This window comes from Thamnophis elegans, chromosome 16 (assembly GCF_009769535.1).
Source record: "Thamnophis elegans isolate rThaEle1 chromosome 16, rThaEle1.pri, whole genome shotgun sequence".
NCBI lineage: Eukaryota > Metazoa > Chordata > Lepidosauria > Squamata > Colubridae > Thamnophis > Thamnophis elegans.
Window position 1 is genome coordinate 27,954,365 of NC_045556.1, and position 22,406 is coordinate 27,976,770.

A 22,406-nucleotide genomic window follows, 5' to 3' on the forward strand; every position below is an offset into this window, starting at 1 on the left:
TCGTCACCTTAAGTTGGGGATCCTCTTCTAGAGGTTGTTGACCCTTTTCCTCCTCCGAGGCCTCCCCCTTGGTAGGAAGGACTCTTCGTCACCTTAGGTTGGGGATCCTCTTCTAGAGGTTGTTAGGCCAGGTGACTCTTTTGTGGTGGCATCTGGGGCCTTCTCTTCTCCGCCGTGGCGGTTGGTGCGCACATTTGTGGCAATGGGGCTGGAGCCAAGCACTCTGACGCTTTGTGGCCAAGTTGACAGCAAAGGTGGCATTTTGTTGGGCCCCACGAGGAAAGGGACCTACTTACATCTCTAAACTTAGGAACCGCCACATCACATTTTTCCACCATCCATTCTGTAGCTTGCCCCTTGGTAATCCCTTCTTCCATTGTTGAGAACCTTTCTCTGTAGGAAGGTTGGGCAAGAACCTTTTGGGGCATTGCAGGGGAGACTGGAACCGGTGGGGAGGTCAATCCCTCGGTTGACCACTGCCCAGTTCTTTGCCATGGTGCCATCTGCTGAGGAAGGGCAGGTACCAACTGGAATCCCTTCCATCCACTTAGCCACGGGCATGCATTTATGAGGGCTACCCTGGCCAGGGTTACGTCATCACCATTTCTAACCTTTCCAGCAGGCATCCTGCAAAGTCATTGGAGAATTCACTTAACAGCTTCCCAACTCACTTCACAACTGCCAATTATGTCAGAAAATGGGGTGCAGCAACTGTCAACAACATACATTTTGGGCTCAATTCTGATTGTAGATCTAGTTAGTACTACCTATACAGTCTGGGGCAATATATCCAACTGTCAGGAACAACAATCATAAAATACATCCCAAAGACAGTAAACAGGATTAAATCAGCCAGCCCTACCCCCGCTAGCTGTTTAACCAGCCCCTACACACATGCACACACAGACACACACAAACATACAGATCGAGCTTCTATCTCATCCCTCCTCCTTCCCAAAGGACCCCTTTCGAAAACTACAGCAGAGGGGGAAATCCCCTCCAATGCTGACCCCTACATATTTGGATTATTCAACCTTTTTTTCTTAGCAATAGCAGTAGACTTATATACCGCTTCATAGGCCTTTCAGGCCTCTCTAAGCGGTTTACAGAGAGTCAGCATATTGCCCCCAACAATCTGGGTCCTCATTTTACCCACCTCGGAAGGATGGAAGGCTGAGTCAACCCTGAGCCGGTGAGATTTGAACCGCTGACCTGCTGATCTAGCAGTAGCCTGCAGTGCTGCATTTAACCACTGCGCCACCTTGGCTCTTTTGAGCCCTTGGAAACCTTATGTTGAAGTTGACACGCGTATATATGTTTTCCTCCTACACCTTCTTTTGAGGGGGCTCCTGTTGCAGCTGCTGCCTGCCCCACTATGCCCTGCAACATAGACTTCCACCCCTGGATTTGCATCTAAATCATTTTAAATGACTAATTTAAAATGACAAATTAGCCTTTTTAACATGGCTGTCTATGCCTTTTTTTAAACCTACATTAAGGTTAAGAATGTTTTCTCCACCTTCTCTCCATACACCAATGCCAGGCAAATGTCTGTAGGACGTGAAAAAACAATCACTAAAGCTGTCAATTTCTCATCTTTGTGCACAAATGCGATTTCTCCGTGGGTCGCCCATGAAGCCAATGATGAAAGAAAACTCAGAGGCAGGTCTCTCTCGGGATGGGCCGACACGGAATAGAGTCCGGAGGCCTCTTTTATTGAGCATACACAAGGAAAGGGGTGAATTCACATGGTCTATGTGGACCAATCATGGTTGTACAAGTCTATGGTATATGGTAACTCATTTACTTCCATGTAGACCTAAAGAATACCCATAGTCAATAAATCTTTTACTAGCAAACTTCTAATCCTAATTAATGTTTGAGAGTTAAACAGTTGTAACCCCTGATTTAATCAACGCTTATAATTAAAAGTCTGTGATTACTGATCTGCTTAGTGTTAGGAGTTAAGCAGTTTGTTTTACTGATCTAATTATATGGTTAATCATTACTTCTGTACTGCAACACACAAAAGGCAGATTGTTGGATGTAGACTGCCTCTGTCAAGGAAAGCTCTTCTCATTAATGTAGCTCTGGATGAACTTCCATCACATTCCCTTTGTGTTGCCATGCTGTTTTGTGTTTTGTTTCCAGGTGGGTTCCCTTCATTATTTCTGCTTAGGTGCAGCCATCTTTTCTTAACCCCCAAATATTGTTAGATGGTGCCAAGTTAAGGTAAGGATAGAGAGAGAGATTCTCTCCTCGAATTTTGAACTTTAGGCATCATTTCTCATTCAGTAATCCAGGAAAGAAAAAAATCCTGTCTCCCGTCTCTGCCAAAAGAAAATACTGCTGTAGCTTAATGATGCTGAACCACAAGAGACATGACTTTTGGCCATGTTCCAAATGTTGAGGGATTCAGCAGTTAAACAGACCGGAAAGAATCCAATGTGGATCATATCAAATGACATGATTTCCTTTTTCCAACAATGAGGTATTGATTCTATGAGAAAATTCACTAGCAGGAACCACTGGCAGGAGTTTCTCCTCCTTAGGTCCTCTTTAACTGGAGAAGGTCTCCTTTTGTGCAAGAATCAGAATTCTTATATCCAGGAAGAATAATTATCCTGCATTGAATGGAGGCCATGTAGTTGCTCTTTAAAACACACTTGAGTGAGTCACATATGGAGAGTTTTATTCATTTGGATCCTGCCTTCATTATTTCTGCAAGTAAGCAGAAGCAGCCTTTATATACATCAAGGAGGCACACAGGAGAGAAACAGAAAAAATGCCTGGAGAGCAGAGGTCCTTCAAAAGTTCCAGGAGTCCCCAGGGGGGAAAAGAGAAATATCAGTGCCCGAAATGTGAAACATTATTCAAAAGAAATGACCATCTTAAAAGGCATCTAAGCATCCACACAGGAAAGAAGGCATACAAATGCCCAGAATGTGAAAAATATTTCCAAAGAAATGGACTTCTTGTAATCCATCTAAGATCCACTCAGGAGAGAAACCATATAAATGTCTGGAATGTGGAAAGAGTTTCAATAGGAGGGAACACCTTTATAGACATCAAAGAATCCATTCAGGGAGAAAACCATATAAATGCCTGGAATATGGAAAGAGCTTGAGGCAAAAGCCTTAATAGACATCAAAGAATCCACTCAGGAGAGAAAGAGCTTTATTGAGTGTAGAGGCCACCATCAACACCAAAGAATCCTGAAGGTGAAATATTATAAACATGAGTGCGCTAAGACCTTCAGTCCAGAGTTTATCTCAGGAATTGAATTAAATTGCATATTTGTCTCGAGTGCACAAGCTCTCAGTGTACCTACAAAGCAACAGAATAATTATATTCATGATAGTAATTATAATTCCAATTGGGGGGGGGTGAGTGAAGTAGATATTAAGAAGGGTAAGTAATAACTGCCAAATAGGGACATTCTCAGGCTGATTAATAAAGGATTTTTTCAAGTGCACATGCTAGATGTTTCAACTGGCTGAAATTGTACCTTTTGGTGGGGAGGCCTGGATACATTCCTCACTTTATAACTCTTTTCCTGCCTATCCTGTATTTTGATGTTCCTTTTGGGAATGAAAGGGGGGAGGGATTCAATTGAGGGTCATCTCTTAAGTCTCCGCACCAGAGCCTCCAGCAAGGACCCTAACTCCAATTCTTATCACTTTCTGCAGGTCTCAAAACAACTTCACGCCTGTGGATTGGCTTATCCTACACCAGACTCAGGGTGTGTGTCTGTCTGTTTTAACGTGATAGAATCACGCGGGAATCTCAGATCCTGCTTTCTTTGTCTTGCTATCACGTTCTCTCAATAAGTGTTCCTTTTGAAAGGCCAATTGCCTGAGAGTTCTACTTCCATGAGCGGAAAGGAGAGGCAAGTTCTTAAATTCTGTAAAGCCAACAAAGCTTTATGAGATATTAGCCATATTCTCAGCATATAGGAGAAGTACATCTGGGCCCCTAGAATGAGTCAGGTGTAAATAAAAGATGGTCACTTCACCTGTCGTTGCTACTTAAAGAAGGTGGAGGTCAAAATACAGCCCTGTGAGATTTTTCTGAAGAGGATGGTTAGCACATTTCATACAATTACTGAGTGAGAAACACCCTTTGTACTGTATTTCCAAGTTTCCTCTTAATGATTTCTCTCAAAATGGAATCAAATGTTGATTTAAAATAAACACAGGCTGCATGGAGTCATTCTGTCCCTGCCATTTTAATTTCTTTCAGTTAGAAGAAAGTTACTCATAAATCAAAATTTGCACCGTGTCAGTTTCAACTGATTTCACAGCAAATTGAGAGTATTTGGTAAAAGGGTACCACTACTTTTGTCAAGAGTTTAAATGGACTCAAGAGCTTAAGTGGACTCCAGAGGAGGGCAGAGGACAGGAAGGCCTGGAAGAACGTTGTCCATGGGGCCACAATTGGTTGCAACTAGCAACTTTCGGCATGGTTCACTCCCCCTTTCCACATCATATATAAAGATACAAAGAGTTGTTCCTTCTCCTTTGCTATATGTTAATGATTAGTACCCTGCACTGAATATGTTGGTTCTTCTGGATAATCAGCTCACACATGTCTATGCAACTACCCCATCCCCTCCCCCAGCAAGAAAACCCCTGGGAAAAGGCCTAGAAGAGAGGAGGAGATGACTGAGGCAAAGTCTAAGAAAGCAAGCTAATTCACAGCAAGTTAAACGGAGTGTGGATCCTGTTGCCTCAATTATAGGCTTCATCACAAATTTAAAATATATTAGCCCTGTAGAAGTGACGTCTACACCTTTTTTAAGTTTAAGAATGCATGTTCTTCCCTTCTTGACTAAGGCTCTTTATTTGGTATGTGAGAAGTTGCTTTTTTAACAACTCCACAAGAGAGTATTTTGAGTATCTTTGAATACACCTGCAACTTTTAAGAAAGACACAAACCCAGCTGGGGAAGACTAAGACATCATTTGTCCCGTGTGGAGTTTTTCTCTGCAATGATGTTTTCTGCTGTTCAAACTTCACAAGCGATCAGTGCACTTAATTGTTTGTTTTCAATTTTTTATTATTTATCATAGCATAAAATACTAAATATAAAGAAAAATACAAGTTTAGGGTAAAATAGTGGAGGAAGAGAGAAAAGAATATGGTAGAGGGAAAGCATTAATTTCCCTGACTCCTTTAATACAGTAGAATAAATAACATAACATTCAACTTTTTATTTTTATATAATACAAGTTTCTGTAGCATCAAATCGAATTGAAAAAACCCAAAATCAAAGTTTTTTCCCCACCTTAAGCACAAAGTCCAAGTGGTTTCCAAGTAGAAAACAAAATATGTTCTTTTCTTTAATCAGTCCATTTAGTTGCCTCTGCTAACTCCATCAACTTTTGCAGCCATTATTGTCCATTGAGGAATGACAGTTGGTCATTTGCTTACTGATGTGTCACTTGGACTGAATCTTATATTTCTTTACCCTGTGGAAAAAAACATGACCCCTAATCAACAATTTTTGCTTGAATTACATGGTGATTTGTATTTGTATGTTCAGGTGAGCAAAGAAGCCCCTTTACAAAGGTTAAAAGTCTCCCAAAGGGGAGGAAATTCAGCTCTTTTCAGCTCCACACCAAATTGGGAGCGCCTGGCTTTAGAAGCAACAATCCCACAGGATTAAAACGATCAAGGACTAATTAAAAGGAAGAAGGAAGGGAGCTGGGTGTTCTCTGGAGCACATCTTCACCCACCTCCCCTTTCCTGAGACAGAAATTGAGTTGAAGAATTGGAATAAAACTCTGATAAATTGGCTGCAAAGAGAGGGAAGCTTCCCCAGAGCCCTGGAGCCCCTCTGAAGACTGACCAACCTCTTGAGTGGCATCTTCACTCTGACAACTGAGAGTAACTGGCAGCTTAGGCTGCATGGATGAGATCATAAAGTCATCAGAATTCCCAAGGAGATGACAGGTGCCTATCAAACGTCCCTGCTCCACCTTTTCTACCTGCAACAAATGTCTGTAGGAGGGAAGGAGACAAATCACTCAAGCTGCCATTTCTCAACAAAAGGCAGATTGCTGGATGTAGACTGCCCCTTTCTAGGGAAGCTCCGCTAAGACTTATTTATACATCCTCGGGTCAACCTCCCATTGCATTCCCTTTTGGTTGCCCTGTTCTGTTTTGTTCCATCATACCAGGTGAGCTCCCTCATGATTTCTGCCTGGGGGCTGAAGCCTCTTTCACCAAGGCATCCAGAAGAAAGTATGGTGGGACATTTGAGCACCCAGAAATTCTCAGAGTTTTGAACTTCGGGCCTCCCTTCTCCCCCATCGATCCAGGCAAGGAAAATGAATTCCAGCCTCCCTGGAACAGATTCTGCCAAAAGAAAAAACTACACAGCTTAATGGAAGGGATGGGGGCAACAGAAGAAGGGCGGGGGAGAAGAGGGGGGGCAGGGGGTGGGGGGAAGGAAAGGGAGGGGCAGGGGGGAGAGAAGGGGAGGAGCGGGGAGCACCAGAGAAGGAGGAGGATAGACGAATCCCCACCCTTCTTGCCATTCCACCCCTACCCTCCTTAGGAGCTTTGCGGGTGGCAACCTCCCCATTTGTCTCTCTACCGCACAACCCTGCAAGGTAGGCCGACGGAGGTCCAGAGAAAGTATTGTGAGATGGAACCACTTTTAAGGACACAGAAGGGCGGGGGGCAGAGGAGGGGCGGGAGGCACCAGAAGAAGGGCAGAGCAGAGAAAGGGCTCGGGGGGGGGGGCAGAGGACCCGCCATTCCACCCCCTCCACTCCTTAGGCACTTTGGGGGGGGGATCAGAGGACCCGCTCGATCGCAGCCCCTCCCCTCGCGAACACGGACAAGGTTAGGGGGGAGGGGAGAACGAAGGGTGGAAGGGCGGACAGACCACCCTGGAAGAGCCGCGGGGGGCGGAGGGAGCGGATGGGAAAAGCCAGCAGCGAAGGGCGGAGCCAAAGGGGGGGGGAAGAAGCCCAGAGACAAAGGGGCGAGGACGGCACGCCAGTAAAGAGCGAGGGGCGGAGTCATAAAGCGGGCACCGCCAATGGGATGGCGTAAAAGGCACCGCATGCAAATATGAACCGGCCCTGAAGAGAAAGTTTTCTTCGCAATCGGAGATTTAATACAGGAGGGACAGGGGAGGAGAGGAAGAGGCCCCGCCCGCACTTACGTAATCAGAGTACCGACGGAAAGACTATAAGGTTAGGTGACGCAAGTGCCCGGATGCAGGTAGGATGCCGGGACTGCTGGGAGTCGCAGGCTGAGAGGCTCTGGGGACGAGAGTCCTGGGAAAGAGGCCCGCGGGAGGCGGAGGCTCAAGACTCTCCAGCGGGGAAGGGGACGCAGCCGTGACCCGCCTCTCTCTTTCCCATGCAGGAAGACGGAGGAACCCGGCGGAGGAAGGAAGGAAGCGACGCCCGGGAGGAGGAGGACGGGAGCGGGCCAGGCGGAGCAGCCCTCCCTAGTCCCGGCGCGGCTTCCCCGAGAGACAGCGGGGAAAGGCCGAGAGGCTCCGGGGCTGCAGGAGGAATGAGCCCAGCGGGACCCCGGGAAATGATGCTGTTTGGAGGGCCATACGGGGAGGAGGAAACGGGCGGAGACCCCGAGACGGTCCTGGAGGGCGAAGGGTCCTTCGAAAGACCCCGGAATCCCCAAAGGATCCAGGAGGAAGGAAAGAAGTATCAGTGCCCGGAATGTGGAAAATCTTTCAAAAGAAATGGAAATCTGGAAAACCATTTAAAAATCCACTCAGGGGAAAAGAAATACAAATGCCCAGAATGTGAAAAATCCTTCAAAAATAATAGAAATCTGCAAAACCATCTAAGGGTCCACTCAGGAGAGAAACCATTTAAATGCCAGGAGTGTGGGATGAGCTTCAATTATAGAAGTAGCTTTAATAGACATCTAAAGATCCATTCAGGAGAAAAACCTCATAAATGCCTGGAGTGTAGAAAGAACTTCAGTCAGAGGAGCAGCCTTTATAAACATCAAAGGATCCACTGGAGAGAGAAACCGAGTAAATGCTTGGAGGGAGGAGGGTTGTTTGGAAGAGCTGGGAATCCCCAAAAGATCCATGAGGGAGAAAAGATATATCAGTGCTCCGAATGTGAAAAATCTTTCAAAAGAAATGGAAATCTGGAAAGCCATCTACGGTTCCACACAGGAGAGAAATCATACAAATGCCCAGAATGTGAAAAATGTTTCAAAACAAATAGACATTTTGAAAACCATCTAAAAAACCACTCAGTTGGAAACCCATATAAATGCTTTGAGTGTGGAAAGAACTTCAATCAGAGAGGAGATCTTAATCAACATCAAAGAATCCACACAGGGGAAAAACCTTATAAATGCTTTGAGTGTGGAAAGAGATTCCGCCAGAGGAGCAGCCATTATAGACATCAAAGGATCCACACAGGAGAAAAACCTCATAAATGTCTACAGTGTGGAAAGAGCTTCAGTCATAGGAACAGCCTTTATGTACATCAAAGGATCCATTCAGGAGAGAAACCGTATAAATGCCTGGAGTGTGGAAAGAGATTTATCGATGGTGGAAATCTTTATAAGCATCAAACTGTTCACACAGGAGAAAAACCCTATAAGTGCCTTGAGTGTGGAAAGAGTTTTACCATACGTGGCCGCCTTCATGACCATCAAAGAATTCACACTGGAGAGAAACCCTATACATGCATGGAATGTGAAAGGAGCTTCAGTAGTAAAACAGCTCTGTACAGCCATCAAAGGATTCACACAGGAGAACAACCATATAGATGCCTGGAGTGTGGAAAGAACTTCAATCACACAGGACACCTTATTATGCATCGAAGAGTCCACTTAGGAGAAAAACAGGAAAAAACCTGGTGTGTGGAAAGAGCTTCAGTGAGAGAACAGACGAAAGACTCAGGAATCCCCAAAGAATCCACGAGGGAGAAAAACAATATCAATACACATGTGAAAAATCTTTCAATACAAATAAAGATCTTCAAAACCATCTCCACACAGGAGAGAAACCATTTGAGTGTGGAAAGTGCTTCAGTCAGATGAGACACCTTCATACACAGAAAAGAATCCACACTGGGGAAAAAACCATATGAATGCTTGGAGTGTGGAAAGAGCTTTAATAAGGATGCAAACCTCCGTCAACATCAAAGAATTCTCACTGGAGAAAAACCATAAATGCCTGAAGTGTGGGAAGAGCTTCAGTCATAGGAGCACCCTTTACGTACATCAAAGGATTCACACAGGAGAAAAACCACATAAATGCCTAGAGTGTGGGAAGAGCTTCAATCGGACAGGAAACCTTTACATACATCAAAGAATCCACTCAGGAGAGAAACCCTATAACTGCCTGGAATGTGGAAAGAGCTTCAATCAGAGAGGAAACCTTTACATACATCAAAGAATCCACTCAGGAGTGAAACCCTATAAATGCCTGGAATGTGGAAAGGCTTTCAATAGGAAAGGAACTCTACATGGACATCAAATGATTCATACAGGAGAAAAACCATATAAATGCCTGGAATGTGGGGAAAGTTTCAGTTCAAAGCAGTACCTTAATTTACATCAAGGAATCCACATGAGGAAAACCATATAAATGCCTTGAGTGTGGAAAGAGCTTTACTGATGTTGGACATCAAAGGATTCACAAGGGGTGGGGGGTGGTAACCCTAAATATGCCTGAGTGTGGAAAGACAGTCAGTAAATTACTCAGATGTCTGAGTAATTGAATTGAACTAAGGAAATCAGTTGAATAATTGGTTTAGTTAAGTGTGATTAGACACACAAGGAATTTTCTTCCCTGCAGAAGTTCTCAAGAGTACATGAAAGCAACAGAATAATGATAACAGAATAACAGCCGTGGAAGGGACCTTGGAGGCCTTCTTGTCCAACCCCCTGTTAAAGCAGGAGACCCTATACCATTCCAGGCAGCCTCTTCTTAAAAGCGTCTGGTGTTGGAACACACATCATCTGAAGAAAGCCATTTAACTAGTTAATTGTTTCCGCTGTCAATAAATTTCTCCTTAGTTCTGGGTTGCTTCTCTCCATCATTAGTTTCCATCCCTTTACTTCTGGTTCTTTGGAAAATAGGTTGACACACAAACACATTTTTTTTTCTTTGTGGCAGCCCTTCAAATATTGGAATATTGCTATGATGTCACCCCTAGTCCTTCTTATCTCTAGACTAGCCATATCCTGTTCCTGCAACCATTTTTCATATGCTTTAGTCTCCAGACCCTTAATTATCCTAGTTTCTGCTCTTTGCACCTTTTCTAAAGTCTCAACATGTTTTGTAATGGGGTGACCAAAATTGAATGTAGTGTTCAGGAACGGCCTTGCTAAGGCTTTATAAAGTGGTACTAATACTTTAATACACATTAAATTTCATGTTGTTGAATAAGGCCCATTGTTCAAGTTTGTCAAGATCTATCTGGATTTTGAGCCTGTAATTTAGGGTGTTGGCTATTTCTACCTGCTTAGTAAATTCGATGAGTTTCCATTCCCTCATCTGTCATTTATGAAGATATTGAAGAGTACTGGGCCTAAGATGAAACCTTGTGGTACCCCACTGCTTCCTTCCCTTCATGTAGACGTAGTACCATTAAGAACCACCCGTTGAGTAGTTTGTCAGCCAGTTAGAAATCAATCCATTCAACTCAGTCATGAGTTTCATCCCATCACGTTTCAGTAATAGCAACTATATCGTATGTACCTTCATGCATTAATATTTCAAGTTCACCCTGTTTGTTCCCTAAACTACATAGGCATTGAGTTCTTTATGGGTCTTGGGTATGTTTGTTATATCTCCTACTTTTGTATCTGGGTTTTCTGTCCTTTCCATCACTCTCTACTTCACTGTTTTTTTTTTTTTTCTTCTGCTCTTTACTCCCCACATCCTTATATAACTGGTTATCTAGTGGTTTTTGCTTTGATTCAGGTTCTGTAGGCCTTGAACCTCCTGAACCTAACTTCAAAATTAAGAACGCTTTCAATTATATGTCAGGCATTTCAACCAGCTGAAATTGTTCCTTTTCACAATAGATTTATGTGACTCCTTTTCCCATGCAAATGTTATTTTAATGCAATGCCCATTTCAGTGGTAATGCTTAATATTATGGGATGTTTAACATACTGTCCATGTCTCTGATGTAACTGAGCAGGATTTCTTCCACCGAATCAACTGTTTTGTACTTTTCTACTGTATAAAAGTGTAAAATGAATCCCGAGTCTGTCGTCGGTTCCATTTTTTCATGAAGGGAAATCTTTGCTAGATTACTCTAACAATGCCCTTAAATGACTTGCCAACTCTGTGCCTAATTTGAACAAGTGTACTGTGGCAGAATCCAGGTGTCAGACCTGCCCCAATCAGGTCCCTTAGGAAAGGAAGACCCTCGACTTCACCGGATTGTAGCAAAAGGGGGCTCTGGTACAAATCGGTTCCACATTTCTCTGGTCTTCATCGTCTGTCATTTCCCCCTCTTTCCCACAGATCCCACAATGTATTTCCATTTGTCCACCCTCTCCAATGCTCCTCCAATGGGAGGACCTGATCCAGGCATAATTTGGCCTTAATTGTTCCGGGTGTGAAAATGCTCCTCCCTGTCATGTTTGAGATCCTAGCCCCATGATAACAATCTGTGGACATGTACCCAGGTGGCATGCAAAGCCAGATTTGCCAGCATGCCAGCTCTCGCTCCAGCATGATTTCTGCCTTCTGGAGGGCTGGGAAAGGCCACTTGGGCCATTTTTTTCACCCACCCCAGGCTCCGGAGGCTATCCTGAAGCCTGGGAGAGCAAAATATGGACCCAGTGGGCCAACCGGAAGTTCAGAAATGATGCATTTCCGCCTTCCGGGGGCTTCCAGGGGTGGCCATTTTCACCCTCCCCATGCTTCAGGAAAGCCTCTGGAGCCTGGGGAAGGCAAACACACACACACACCCCATGGAGCATTTGCAGGGGGGGTCCATACATGCGCAGGTGAGTGGGTGCATTCCATTGTGGGTCTAGGCACGCACAACATTTGGCACGTCTTTCCAAAAGATTAGTCATCTCTGTCCTAGCCATATTCTCAACATATAGGAAGAAAAGTACATCTGGGCCCACGGATTGAGGCAGGGTATGTAGGAGATGGTCAGTTGAGTGGAACTGCTCCTTAAAGAAGGTGGAGGTCAAATGCAGACCCGGGAGACTTTCTACTGTTCTATTGTTCTACCCTCTGCCCTTTCCATGTTCCTAATGATTTCTCAAAATGGAATCAAATATGATTTAAAATCAACACAGGCTACATGCGTAATTTTGTCTGCCATTTTGCTTTATTTAGAAATGGCAAGTCTAAACTCTACACCCAATACATTATGCAAGAATACATTGTGGATGTCGTTTAGTTCAGTCAGTTTCACCTAGTTTGACAGTAAATTGAGTTTATTTGGTTAAAAAGGGTAGCCTTACTTTTTGCTGCAAGAAGTGGACTCAATCATTCACCCTTGTCCTTCTCTGAAACTTGTGAGATTGTGTTCAGGGACTCAAACTAGGCCCAATATTTATCATGGTGTTTGACTGGACCAGAACCAGGTGGGACAATTCTTGTGTCTTTCTTTGTGGCCGCAACTGGTGTTTTTTGACAGCAGTTTCTGGCTCCTTATTCTTCTTCAGGAAGCGTTTCAGCTGGAACCAGGATCGCCCCAGAGGGGGTAACTGATAGGACAGCTTAGACTCAACCAGGAAGTAATGAAGACTGGACTTTGACAATAGGTAAAGCCCTAGAAATCCACCTCTTCTCCACACTGCCGCACTTAGGAAATTTGATGTGGGTGTTAGATCTTATGGGAGAGCAGTGTTGTGTGAATCGAATCAAAATTTACAGGGCTAGCCAAGATACCTGAGTTTCTAGACCAGTGATGGCTAACCTTTTTCCCATCGTGTGCCAAAGTGGGGGAGGGCAAGGGGGGGTCGTGCAGGGCATACCAAACCCATAATTCTATGCCTGTGATGGACCTGTTTTTCACCCTCCACAGGCTCCAGAGGCTTTCTAGGAGCCTGGGAGGGCAAAAATGGCCTCCCCATGCCCCCCATCCCCTCAAAGACCTCCAGAGGTCCCAACATGCAAACCAGAAGTCTCTTCCGGAACTTCTGGTTTGTGCGTTGGGTGTTTTTGCCCTCCGAAGCTTCAGGGAAACCTCCAGGGGACGAAAAACTGCTGGAAATGAAGACCGCTACCGCTGGAGCTGACAGGGCAACGCCTCACGTGCCCTAACAAAAGGATCTGTGTGCCACCTGTTTGGGGAAAACCGTGTCCCACCTCTTGGCAGGAAGACAGGATAGCACCCCAAGGAAGAGCTGCTGCTGAGCATCCTGTCCTTTGCTGCCCCCTACTTGTCTGTGGTAAGTTGCTCTGCTCTCATCTACTTCCATCTCAAGAACCCAAAGGCTTTGGCAGCACCTCCAGTAAAGATGGCAGTTGGGTCCTTCAAAGCGCCTCTGATCCTGCTAGGCATTCCTTGGCAGGCAACGGCCCTTGGACCATGGGGGCCAGGAAGCACAGGCTGTGTGAGGGGAACAGCCTTACAGTCCCCATCTGTGGCTTCCTGAAGTCTAGTTTGTTTGCCTAAACTCACTTGCATAAGCTGTATACGCCTAGGCACAAAAGCAAGTTTTCAGTACCAGGGGAATGCTAATCTTCATGGCTGCTGCCTTCTATCAAGTGAGAGGTGAGTCTTGCTTGGAACCCTGGTGGTGTCTTCTGGCCCCGAGTCCACTCCCAGGCCCTGGAGGCAGCTCCTCTGAGGCCCCAGGGATTGGCTGTGGCTCCCGGTGAGTGCCAGGTCAGTAAAAAGATCCCAAATTATCCAAGACTTTATTGATGAGAAGTCAGCTGACCAGGCCTGCATCTTTGAGGCCTGGTTGACTCTGACAGGGGGCACCCCTGTCAGAGATGTGTCCATCCAGGTTTAGGATTATGCACTAGCTGAGCCCTGGGCATGGAAAGCGAGTGGCAGTGGTCGTCCCATAATCTCTTGGTGTTCAGCGGCTTTGCTCCCCAGGTTTCTGGTTGGGAGACCCCTCTTTGCGAAGCTGGGATGGCGTGCTTGCTCCTGCACCAGCCTCCCTGCCTGAGCTGGTTGGCAGAGGAGTTTTCCAGGCTCATGGTCCTGGGGGACTTCCATTTGCCATCCCTGGCTTAAGAAGCAATCTAAGAGATGGCACATCAGCCCATCCCAGATCGTCTCAGCCCTGACTCAGAACAATGGTTGGCACACACTGGTTTGATCTTATCAGATCAATAGCAATGTGATCTGGTGGTTATTATGCCCTGTCAAGGTCAGATCATGCCTTGGTGCCTGTGAGGTTCTCCTATGCTACCCTCCCCCTCCGCAGGGAGGCTGGACCCATTCGGACTCCGCTCCTCCAGTGACTGATGAACCCAATCGGTTACTGAGGGAACTGGGGAAAATCCGGGGAGGGGAGTGGGGTGGAAGAGGGCTTGTTGAATCATCCTGTCAAAAATCTCATTATGTCCTGGAACTAAAGGGCAGCCAAGGCTTTGGACAGGACCATTCCTATATGGCTTCTCTTGGCCCATTACTCCCCTCTCTGTTATTGTATCCCCAGTGTTGCCCACTAGAGCGGTTCAGGCTCACCAGTGCATAGGTCCCGAGATACTCGCTGAGCTGGGTTCAAAGGCTGCCATTTCCCCTACATGGAGACCTGTTGTGAGGCTGTTTCCAAGGACAGACCCAGCAGCCACTGAGGAAACTTATCGCAATGTCACGATGCAAATTCTAGCCTACTGTACTCACTTCCCAATGCTAAGATGCAAGAACATAAATCACCTGATTTTGGCTGTGATGCACCTGTCTTGATTGATTGATTGATTGATTGATTTATTTATATGCTGCCCTTTTCCCCCCCGAAGGGGACTCAGGGCGGCTTACAAACTCAACCAGGGAAGGGGGGTACAAACAAGAATTTAAAACAACATAAAACAATGCATGATTAAAAACACAACAGTCATACCAATTCGAGACAGGGGCACCAGTTTCTTTAGCCCCAGGCCTGACGGAACAGCCAGGTTTTAAGGGCTTTGCGGAAGGCCTGGAGGGTGGTGAGGGTTCGATCTCCACGGGGAGTTCGTTCCAAAGGGACGGAACAGCCACAGAGAAGGCTCTCCTCCGGGTAGTCGCCAGTTGACACTGGCCGGCGGATGGAATTCGGAGGAGGCCTAATCTGTGGGATCTAATCGGTCTAGTGGAGGTAATTGGCAGAGGCGGTCTCTCAAGTACCCACACGAGGTCTTCACCTCGCCCCTTTGTCCCCCTGGGGATACATGAAATGGACCCTATCTGAAGGGGGGAAAATTAAATACATGATTCCAAATGTGGGGAACGTATGCATGTATGAAATTTATACAACCACACGCTTGAATAGGAGCAGAAAAATAACATTAAAAGCCAATAAAGAGCCCTCCCAGCTCCTCCAAAGGGCAGCAGATTCCCACTTGACTGGGAATGTTCTGATTGTCTATGGAGATTCTCCATCATCCACGTCATGGTTGTCCCAAAGGTGATTTTTCAAGAGGCAGCTGGACTTTCTGGTTCTCCTTTGAAGGCGTTTGCTTCTCATCCAAGAAGCTTCTTCCCACTGAAGAGGTCAGAGACTGATGGGGTCCACATATTAAGGGCTTGGGGGAGGGGGATTTCGCCCCCCTGCAGATTTTCAAAGGTGCCTTGGGAGGGGAGGAGGAAGAGGAAGGGGGGGCGATGGAGCTTGATTGGGGGTTCTCCCTCGCTGCCTGGAGCCGCTCAGGAGGAAGCGGAGCCCCTTCAAACCCCACCTGCCTTGCTGCCCCCAGATCCCCTCCCCCGCCTTGCCTAGTGAGACCCCCGGGTGGGGAAGGGGAGGGGGAAAAGCCGCAGCCCCAGAAGGGCCCTCAACCTCCGCCTGCCTGGATTCTAGGGGGGGGGGAGACTGGACCCCAAAGACCAAAGGGAGCCCCCCCCACCCTTCACCTGCGCGGGCACCACGAAGGACCTCTGCACCGCGCAAGCGCCCTATGGCTCACTGCAGGAAGGCCGACGCCGATTGGGCCGCTGTGTGGAGGCGGCGATTGGTCTAACGAACCCCGTGAGATGGTCCCCTACAGGCGAAGGTGGAGGAGCTTCTGGAGAAAATTTCGGAAACAAAACGAGCAACTGAGTCGGCGATAGAGGCGGCAGATGTAAGAAAGAGGCCAGGAGGAAAAGGCGGGGCTTGGCCGAAAAGAGAGGAAGGCCGGTCTGGCCCTGGCTTTCGGAATCAGAGAAGCGAATTTGCGCAACGCAGTAATAGAACAGGGAGGGCGCAGGGGACGCTGGGAGTCGCAGTCCGGGGAAGGTCCTCAAGATGCGGAGGGTTTCGGCCTGGGTCCCTCCTGCGGGGGAAGGGGACGCAGCCGTCACCCGCCTCTCTCTCTCCACGGCAGGAGGACGGAGGAGCCCGGCGGAGGAAGGAAGGAAGCTAGGAAGGGAAATATCCATTTATTCCCATCTATTGCAGCCCCTTTGAGCAGCCGAACTCCAAGGGGAGCATCTCCCGAGAGGTCCTCCCCATGTCAAAACCACTTTGAAACTCCCCTGAGAGGATCCTGGCTTTTCTTTCAGGACAGAAACCTCCAAAACTATTTCCAAGGTGGCTCCTTATCCTGGAGTCCTGAAATGCTTGGGATGCAACAATCACCATATATAAAGATATAAGGGAGTCCTCTGCCCCCCCCTCGCGGGGAACCATAGCAACTATCGACATTGCGCAGGCGCCCTCTGACTGAGTGAAGGCGGGCGGACGCCGATTGGTCGCTCTAGGGAGGGCGGCGATTGGCAGGAGGACTCTTTGGGGCGGTCCCTCCAAAGGAATAGGCGGAACTTCCGGAGAAAAAACGGCGTGAAGCCTCCACTTCCAAACGGAGAACGAGGGAGCTGCCTGAATCGGTGACAGAGGAGCGCTGATGATGGAGGTTGGCGCAGGGGATGCTGGATGTCGCAGTCCGGGAGGGTCTCTTTCGGGTGCATGTGACGAAAGGCTTCGGCCTAGGCCTGCCTTGCGGGGAAGGGAAGGGGATATATCCGTGACCCGCATCTCATCTTTCTCTCCTGCAGGAGGACGGAGGAGCCCGGCGGAGGAAGCAAGGAAGGAAGCGCTGCCTGAGAACAGGAGGTCCCGACGCGGCTTTCCCGGGAGACGCCGTGGAAAGGCCGGGAGGCTCCGGGGCTGCAGGAGGGATGAGCCCAGGGAGGGGCCGGGAAAGGCGGCTGCCTGGAGGGCGGTGCAAGGAGGAAGAAACAGGCGAAGACACCGAGGACGGTCTCTGGAGGGGCGAAGGGTCCTTCGGAAGATCCCAGAATCCCAAAGGGTCCAGGAGGAGAAAAGAAATACAAATGCCCGGAATGTGAAAAATCCTTCAAAAATAGGCATCTTCAGAGCCATCTAAGGATCCACACAGGAGAGAAACCTCACAAGTGCTTGGAGTGTGGAAGGAGCTTCAGTCATTGGGAAATCTTTATAGACATGAAAGGATCCCTTCGGGAGAGAACCCAAGAAAGGCTTGGAGGGTGGAGGGATCCAGGAGGAAGGAAAGAAGTATCACTGCCCGGAATGTGAAAAATCCTTCAAAAGAAATAGATATTTTCAAAGGCATCTAAGCAGCCACTCAGTTTGGAAACCCACATCAATGCCTTGAATGTGGAAAGAACTTCTGTCAGAGAGCAGTTCTTGATCAACATCAAAGGATCCACACAGGAGAGAAACCTTATACTTGTCTGGCATGTGTTTAAAAGCTTCCGTCATAGCAGCACCTTTTATGCACATCAAAGACTCCATTTACAAAACCATACCAATGCAGGGAATGTAAGAAGCACTTCAAAACCATTCAAATCCTTGAAAAACATCAAAGGATTCACAAGCCAAATATATGCATGGAGTGTGGAAAGAGCTTCAGTCAAAGGGGAAATCTTGAAGAACATCAAAGAATGCACACAGGAGAAAACCCTACAAATGCCTGCAATGTGGAAAGAGCTTTACTTATGCTTCAAACCTCCGTCGACATGAAAGAATCCACACAGGAGAAAAACCTTACAAATGCCTGGAATGTGGAAAGAGCTCACTAATGCTTCAAGCCTCTGTCGACATCAAAGAATCCACACAGGAGAAAAACCACATAAATGTCTGCATTGTGGGAAGAGCTTCAATAGGAGAGGAGATCTGTATAGACATCAAAGAATCCACTCAGGAGAAAAACCATATCAATGTTGGAGTGTGGAAAGAGCTTTACTGACCATTCAAACCTCCGTCGACATCAAATAATTCACACAGGAGAAAAACCACATAATGCCCCGAATGTGGAAAGTGTTTCAATACTAGAGGAACTCTGTATAGACATCAAATTATTCACACAGGAGAAAAACCTTCAGTCCCAGAGTGTATCTCAGGAATTGAATTGAATTGTATATTTAATTTGGCCAAGTGTGAATAGGCACCAAGGAATTTGTCTTGCCTGCACAAGCTCTCAGTGTACATACAAAGCAACAGACTAATGATAATCATGATAATTATAATAATTCCAATATGAGGGTTGAGCAAAGAAAATATTAAGGGTGAATAACTGCCAAATAGAGGACTTTCTAGACTGAATAATAATAATAATAATACAATTCTTTAGTTGTATATCATAGATGTTTGAACTGACTGAAAATGTATCTTTTCAGAGTAGATTTTTGTGACTCATGATGTCATTTACCATGTGAACATTCTTTTAATGCAAGGCTTATTTCTGTGATTATCCTTAATAGTATGGGATGTTACTGTCCATGTCTCTGATGTACTGTAACTGAGCAGGATAATTTCTTCCAGGGTGGATTTTATTTAAATCAAGTCTTTAAATCATATATAAATCATTAGTAAAAGGCTTTGATTTAAATACACTTGATTTATATCATAATTTTTAAGGAGCATTGTCTGGGAGATCAGACAATGAGAAGTTGGCATGAATTGATACCAGTCTTTCCCCCCCCCCAATGTTTTAGGTTTTAATGTGTTTTATGGTTTTATAAGGCTTTTTGGGAGCTGCACAGCCTGTTGAGCAGGTGTTTCCCAATTTTCAAGATAGTTAAAAGTCCCCCGTTACTATGCTTTCTCTTAAATCAGCTAACCCTCCAACCAGACAGAGGGTGTCTTCGCAATGCCCAGTCCCTTCCTTGACCCATGCGGTGAGATAGGGTGCTCCCTTTGATCTTGGAGTCTGGTCTTTCTCCCCCTGCATTTCAGTCAAGGGGAGGTTGAGGGGGCCTTCTTGGGCTGCAATTTTTCCCACATTCAGGGTACCTCCCTAGGCAAGGTGGGGGAGGGGATGTCTGGAGGGTCACCTAGGCAGGCAAGAGCTGCAGATGACAGGGTCAATAATTCCTTTGTAGAACTGAATCAGGAGCTCTTTGGGCCGTTTGAGCTTGGTGCAGAAAGAACATTCTTGTGCTGTTGATGATGTTTTTGATGTTAGGTGTCCATTTTTAAGTCTAAGATAGGATAGAACCTAGAAATTTGAAGGTCTATACTGTTGATACTATGTTGTCTAGAATTGTAAGAGGTGGTAGTATGTGAGGGTTTCCTCCTAAAATCTCCACCATTTCTATGGTTTGAGTGTATTTAGTTCAAGATTGTTCTGATGGACCTCAAGCCTAGTTGTTCAACCTCCCAACTGTATACAGATTCATTGTTGTCTTGAATGAGACCACTCGCTGTTGTCTCATCTGCAGATTTTAGTACTTTGACACAGTATCTTTTGAAATTTAGTCATTGGTGTACAGAGAGAAGTGGAGAGGGCACACAACTCTGGGGTTCTCCCGTGCTAATTGTACAGGTATCTCTAGTCAGGAATGAAGAAGCTTCTTGGATGAGAAAGCTGCCTCTTGAAAAGCACCTTTGGGACAACCATGACCTGGATGGCGGAGAATCTCCATAGACATTCAGGATATTCCCAGACAAGTGAGAATATACTGTGTTTGGAGCAGCTGGTAGAGTCTTTATTGTTTCTTTCATTTAAATCTTAAAGAATAATTGTATCATTGTCTCTTCACTGCTTCTTCCTCCATTTAAATCTTAAGGAAAAATTATATGCTTTTGTAATCACCCCCTCCTCCCCCGGGAATATTTCATCTAATTCTGTTATTCCTCTGTGAAGGCCATATTGTTCTAAATCTTTTTTATATCTTGTCCTAATTTGCAGATATGGCCACCAACCTATCTCTATTCCATGGCTCTTTAATTCTGGTCAGATTTTAATTTCCCTTCATCATCCAATAAATCTTTGTATCTCACTACCTTATTTAGGTCTATACACTGGGATATATCATTGCCTCCATAGCTGATAGCCAGAGAGGGATTTTCATATAATGATTTTTCTTAACACCACCCCCCCAGACCTATAGTAGGGAATCTCTTACTAAGTGTCTCTGGATATATGAGTGTATTTGTTTTTTTTCCCCTCCCAAATAAAAGTATGCCAGCCAAGTTGAAGGTCATGACCCTCTATTGTTAGCATTCTTTATTATTTTGGTTTATCTAATCCTTAAGGCAAGTCACAGCAGCCGCATGGTAATACAAGTTCCAATCTGGGAGTCCAAAACCTCCCTTATTTCTACTATCTGTAAAGTGGTCTTCATGTTTCATATTTTCCAACATTTTACAGTGCTTTGGACTGGGATCTATTCAGGATGCTATATAATATCCAAGGATGGCACCCTAGTTCTTGGCGTACATTTTAGATTTTTGTCTTAAAATTATATATACTTATTACTATATAAGTATTTATTTAGATTGTTTGCTCAGGTGAATGATTAATTTTTAGATTTGAAGTTTATGCTTTTTGATTGGCAAACCCCAATGTACTGTCCCTTATGGCAATAAAGGTTTCATAAGATTGTCACATTTTCCTGTGAAAAAAAATGATACCCATTAAAAAATGTGTGTATGTGTATGTGATATATATGTGTGTGTGTGTGTATGTGTGTGTATGTATGTGTGTGTGTGTGTGTGTGTGTGTGTATATATATATATATATTATCTATATATATATATATATATACATACATACAATACATACATACATACATACATATAAATTCTCTTTCTTTCTCCTCTCCTCACACACCTACACCAATTACAATACATAATGGGGATTGAAAGTGATTGAATCTGATGTGCTGCTTCGGATACTGCAGTCTCTTCTCTTCCCAGGAGGTAACAGAGCGCTTGTGGAGACGATGTGTCGTGTCCCAGACAATCGTGCAGAACTGGTCAGGCATCGCTTCTAGCTGACAGTTGACTATTTCTGGGACGAAAGTACTTTAGTGGGATGAGACATTTTATTTTGAATTTGAGAATTCCCATATTTACATTTTCTGACTTTGCAACATGAGTATAATGGCAGGGTAAAATAAAATCACACTGCCATTTTCTTGTCTAGTACTACCTGTAAACATCTAGTACTACCTATACATTTTGGGGGCAATATATCAAACTGTCCTGAAAGATAACTGCAAAATACATCCCAGAGACAGTAAGCATAGTTGAGTGAGCCAGGCCCCCTCCTCTCCAGCTGCCTTACCATCCCCTCCCTCCCTGAATCCACCTCCTTCTCATCGTTCTTCTAAAAACTACAGCAAAGGGGGGAAATCCCCTCCAATACCGCCCCCATCTATTTGCATTTTTCAATCTTTTTTGGACACCTTGGAAAACTGATGCCAAAGTTGGGGTGTGGGTGTATTTTCCTCCTCCACCCCATCCCTCTTTGGAGGGGATTCCTGTTGCAGCTCCACACCAAATTTGGTGCCTGAGTTGGAAGATTAAAACTAATCATTTAGAACGATTAACCATAATGAAAAGTAACAGGAAAAAGGGCTAGATGTTCTCATTTTCTCCCTGCTTCTCATTCCTAAGAAGGGGCCAAATGGGCATTTCGACCTTGCAATATAACCCTGATAAATTGGCTACAAATAGAGGGAAGATTTCCCAGAGCCCTTCTGAAGACTGACTAACCTCTTGGGGGGCATCTTCAGTCCGATAACTGACAGCTTAGCTTGCATGGATGAGGTCATAAAGGCATCAGAAATTCCCATGGAGATGATAGGTGGCCTATCAACCTCACTTTGTCCGCCTCACCTACTCCCCATTTTCTATATACAGCATTGCCAGTCAAATATCTGTAGGAGGAGACCAAACTAATCCCTCAAGCTGCCCATTTCTCACAAAAGACAGATTGTTGGATGTAGACTGCCCCTTTGTAGGAAAACTCCACTAAGACTCATTTATACAGCCTCAGGTCAACCTCCCATTGTATTCCCTTTCCGTTGCCATGTTTTGTGTTTTGTAACATCAACCCACGTG

The 22,406-nt window shown here is 45.5% G+C and overlaps 2 protein-coding genes and 1 long non-coding RNA gene across 3 annotated transcripts; all 3 read left to right on the forward strand.

Annotated features, from left to right (window-relative positions):
- Window positions 1-7,771: 7,771 nt before the first annotated feature.
- LOC116519197 (zinc finger protein 501-like) lies at window positions 7,772-9,145 on the forward strand. Its single transcript, XM_032232959.1, has one exon. It carries the CDS (start codon window positions 7,875-7,877, stop codon window positions 9,045-9,047), a length of 1,173 nt encoding a protein of 390 aa, XP_032088850.1. The 5' UTR covers window positions 7,772-7,874; the 3' UTR covers window positions 9,048-9,145.
- Window positions 9,058-9,841, forward strand: LOC116519200 (zinc finger protein 664-like). Its single transcript, XM_032232963.1, has one exon. The coding sequence runs from the start codon at window positions 9,094-9,096 to the stop codon at window positions 9,595-9,597; it is 504 nt and encodes a 167-aa protein (XP_032088854.1). The 5' UTR covers window positions 9,058-9,093; the 3' UTR covers window positions 9,598-9,841.
- Window positions 9,842-16,679: 6,838 nt separating this feature from the next.
- LOC116519201 lies at window positions 16,680-20,537 on the forward strand. Its single transcript, XR_004256637.1, has 2 exons — window positions 16,680-16,986; window positions 17,129-20,537. It is a non-coding gene; the product is annotated as an uncharacterized LOC116519201 (long non-coding RNA).
- The last annotated feature ends 1,869 nt before the right edge of the window (window positions 20,538-22,406 follow it).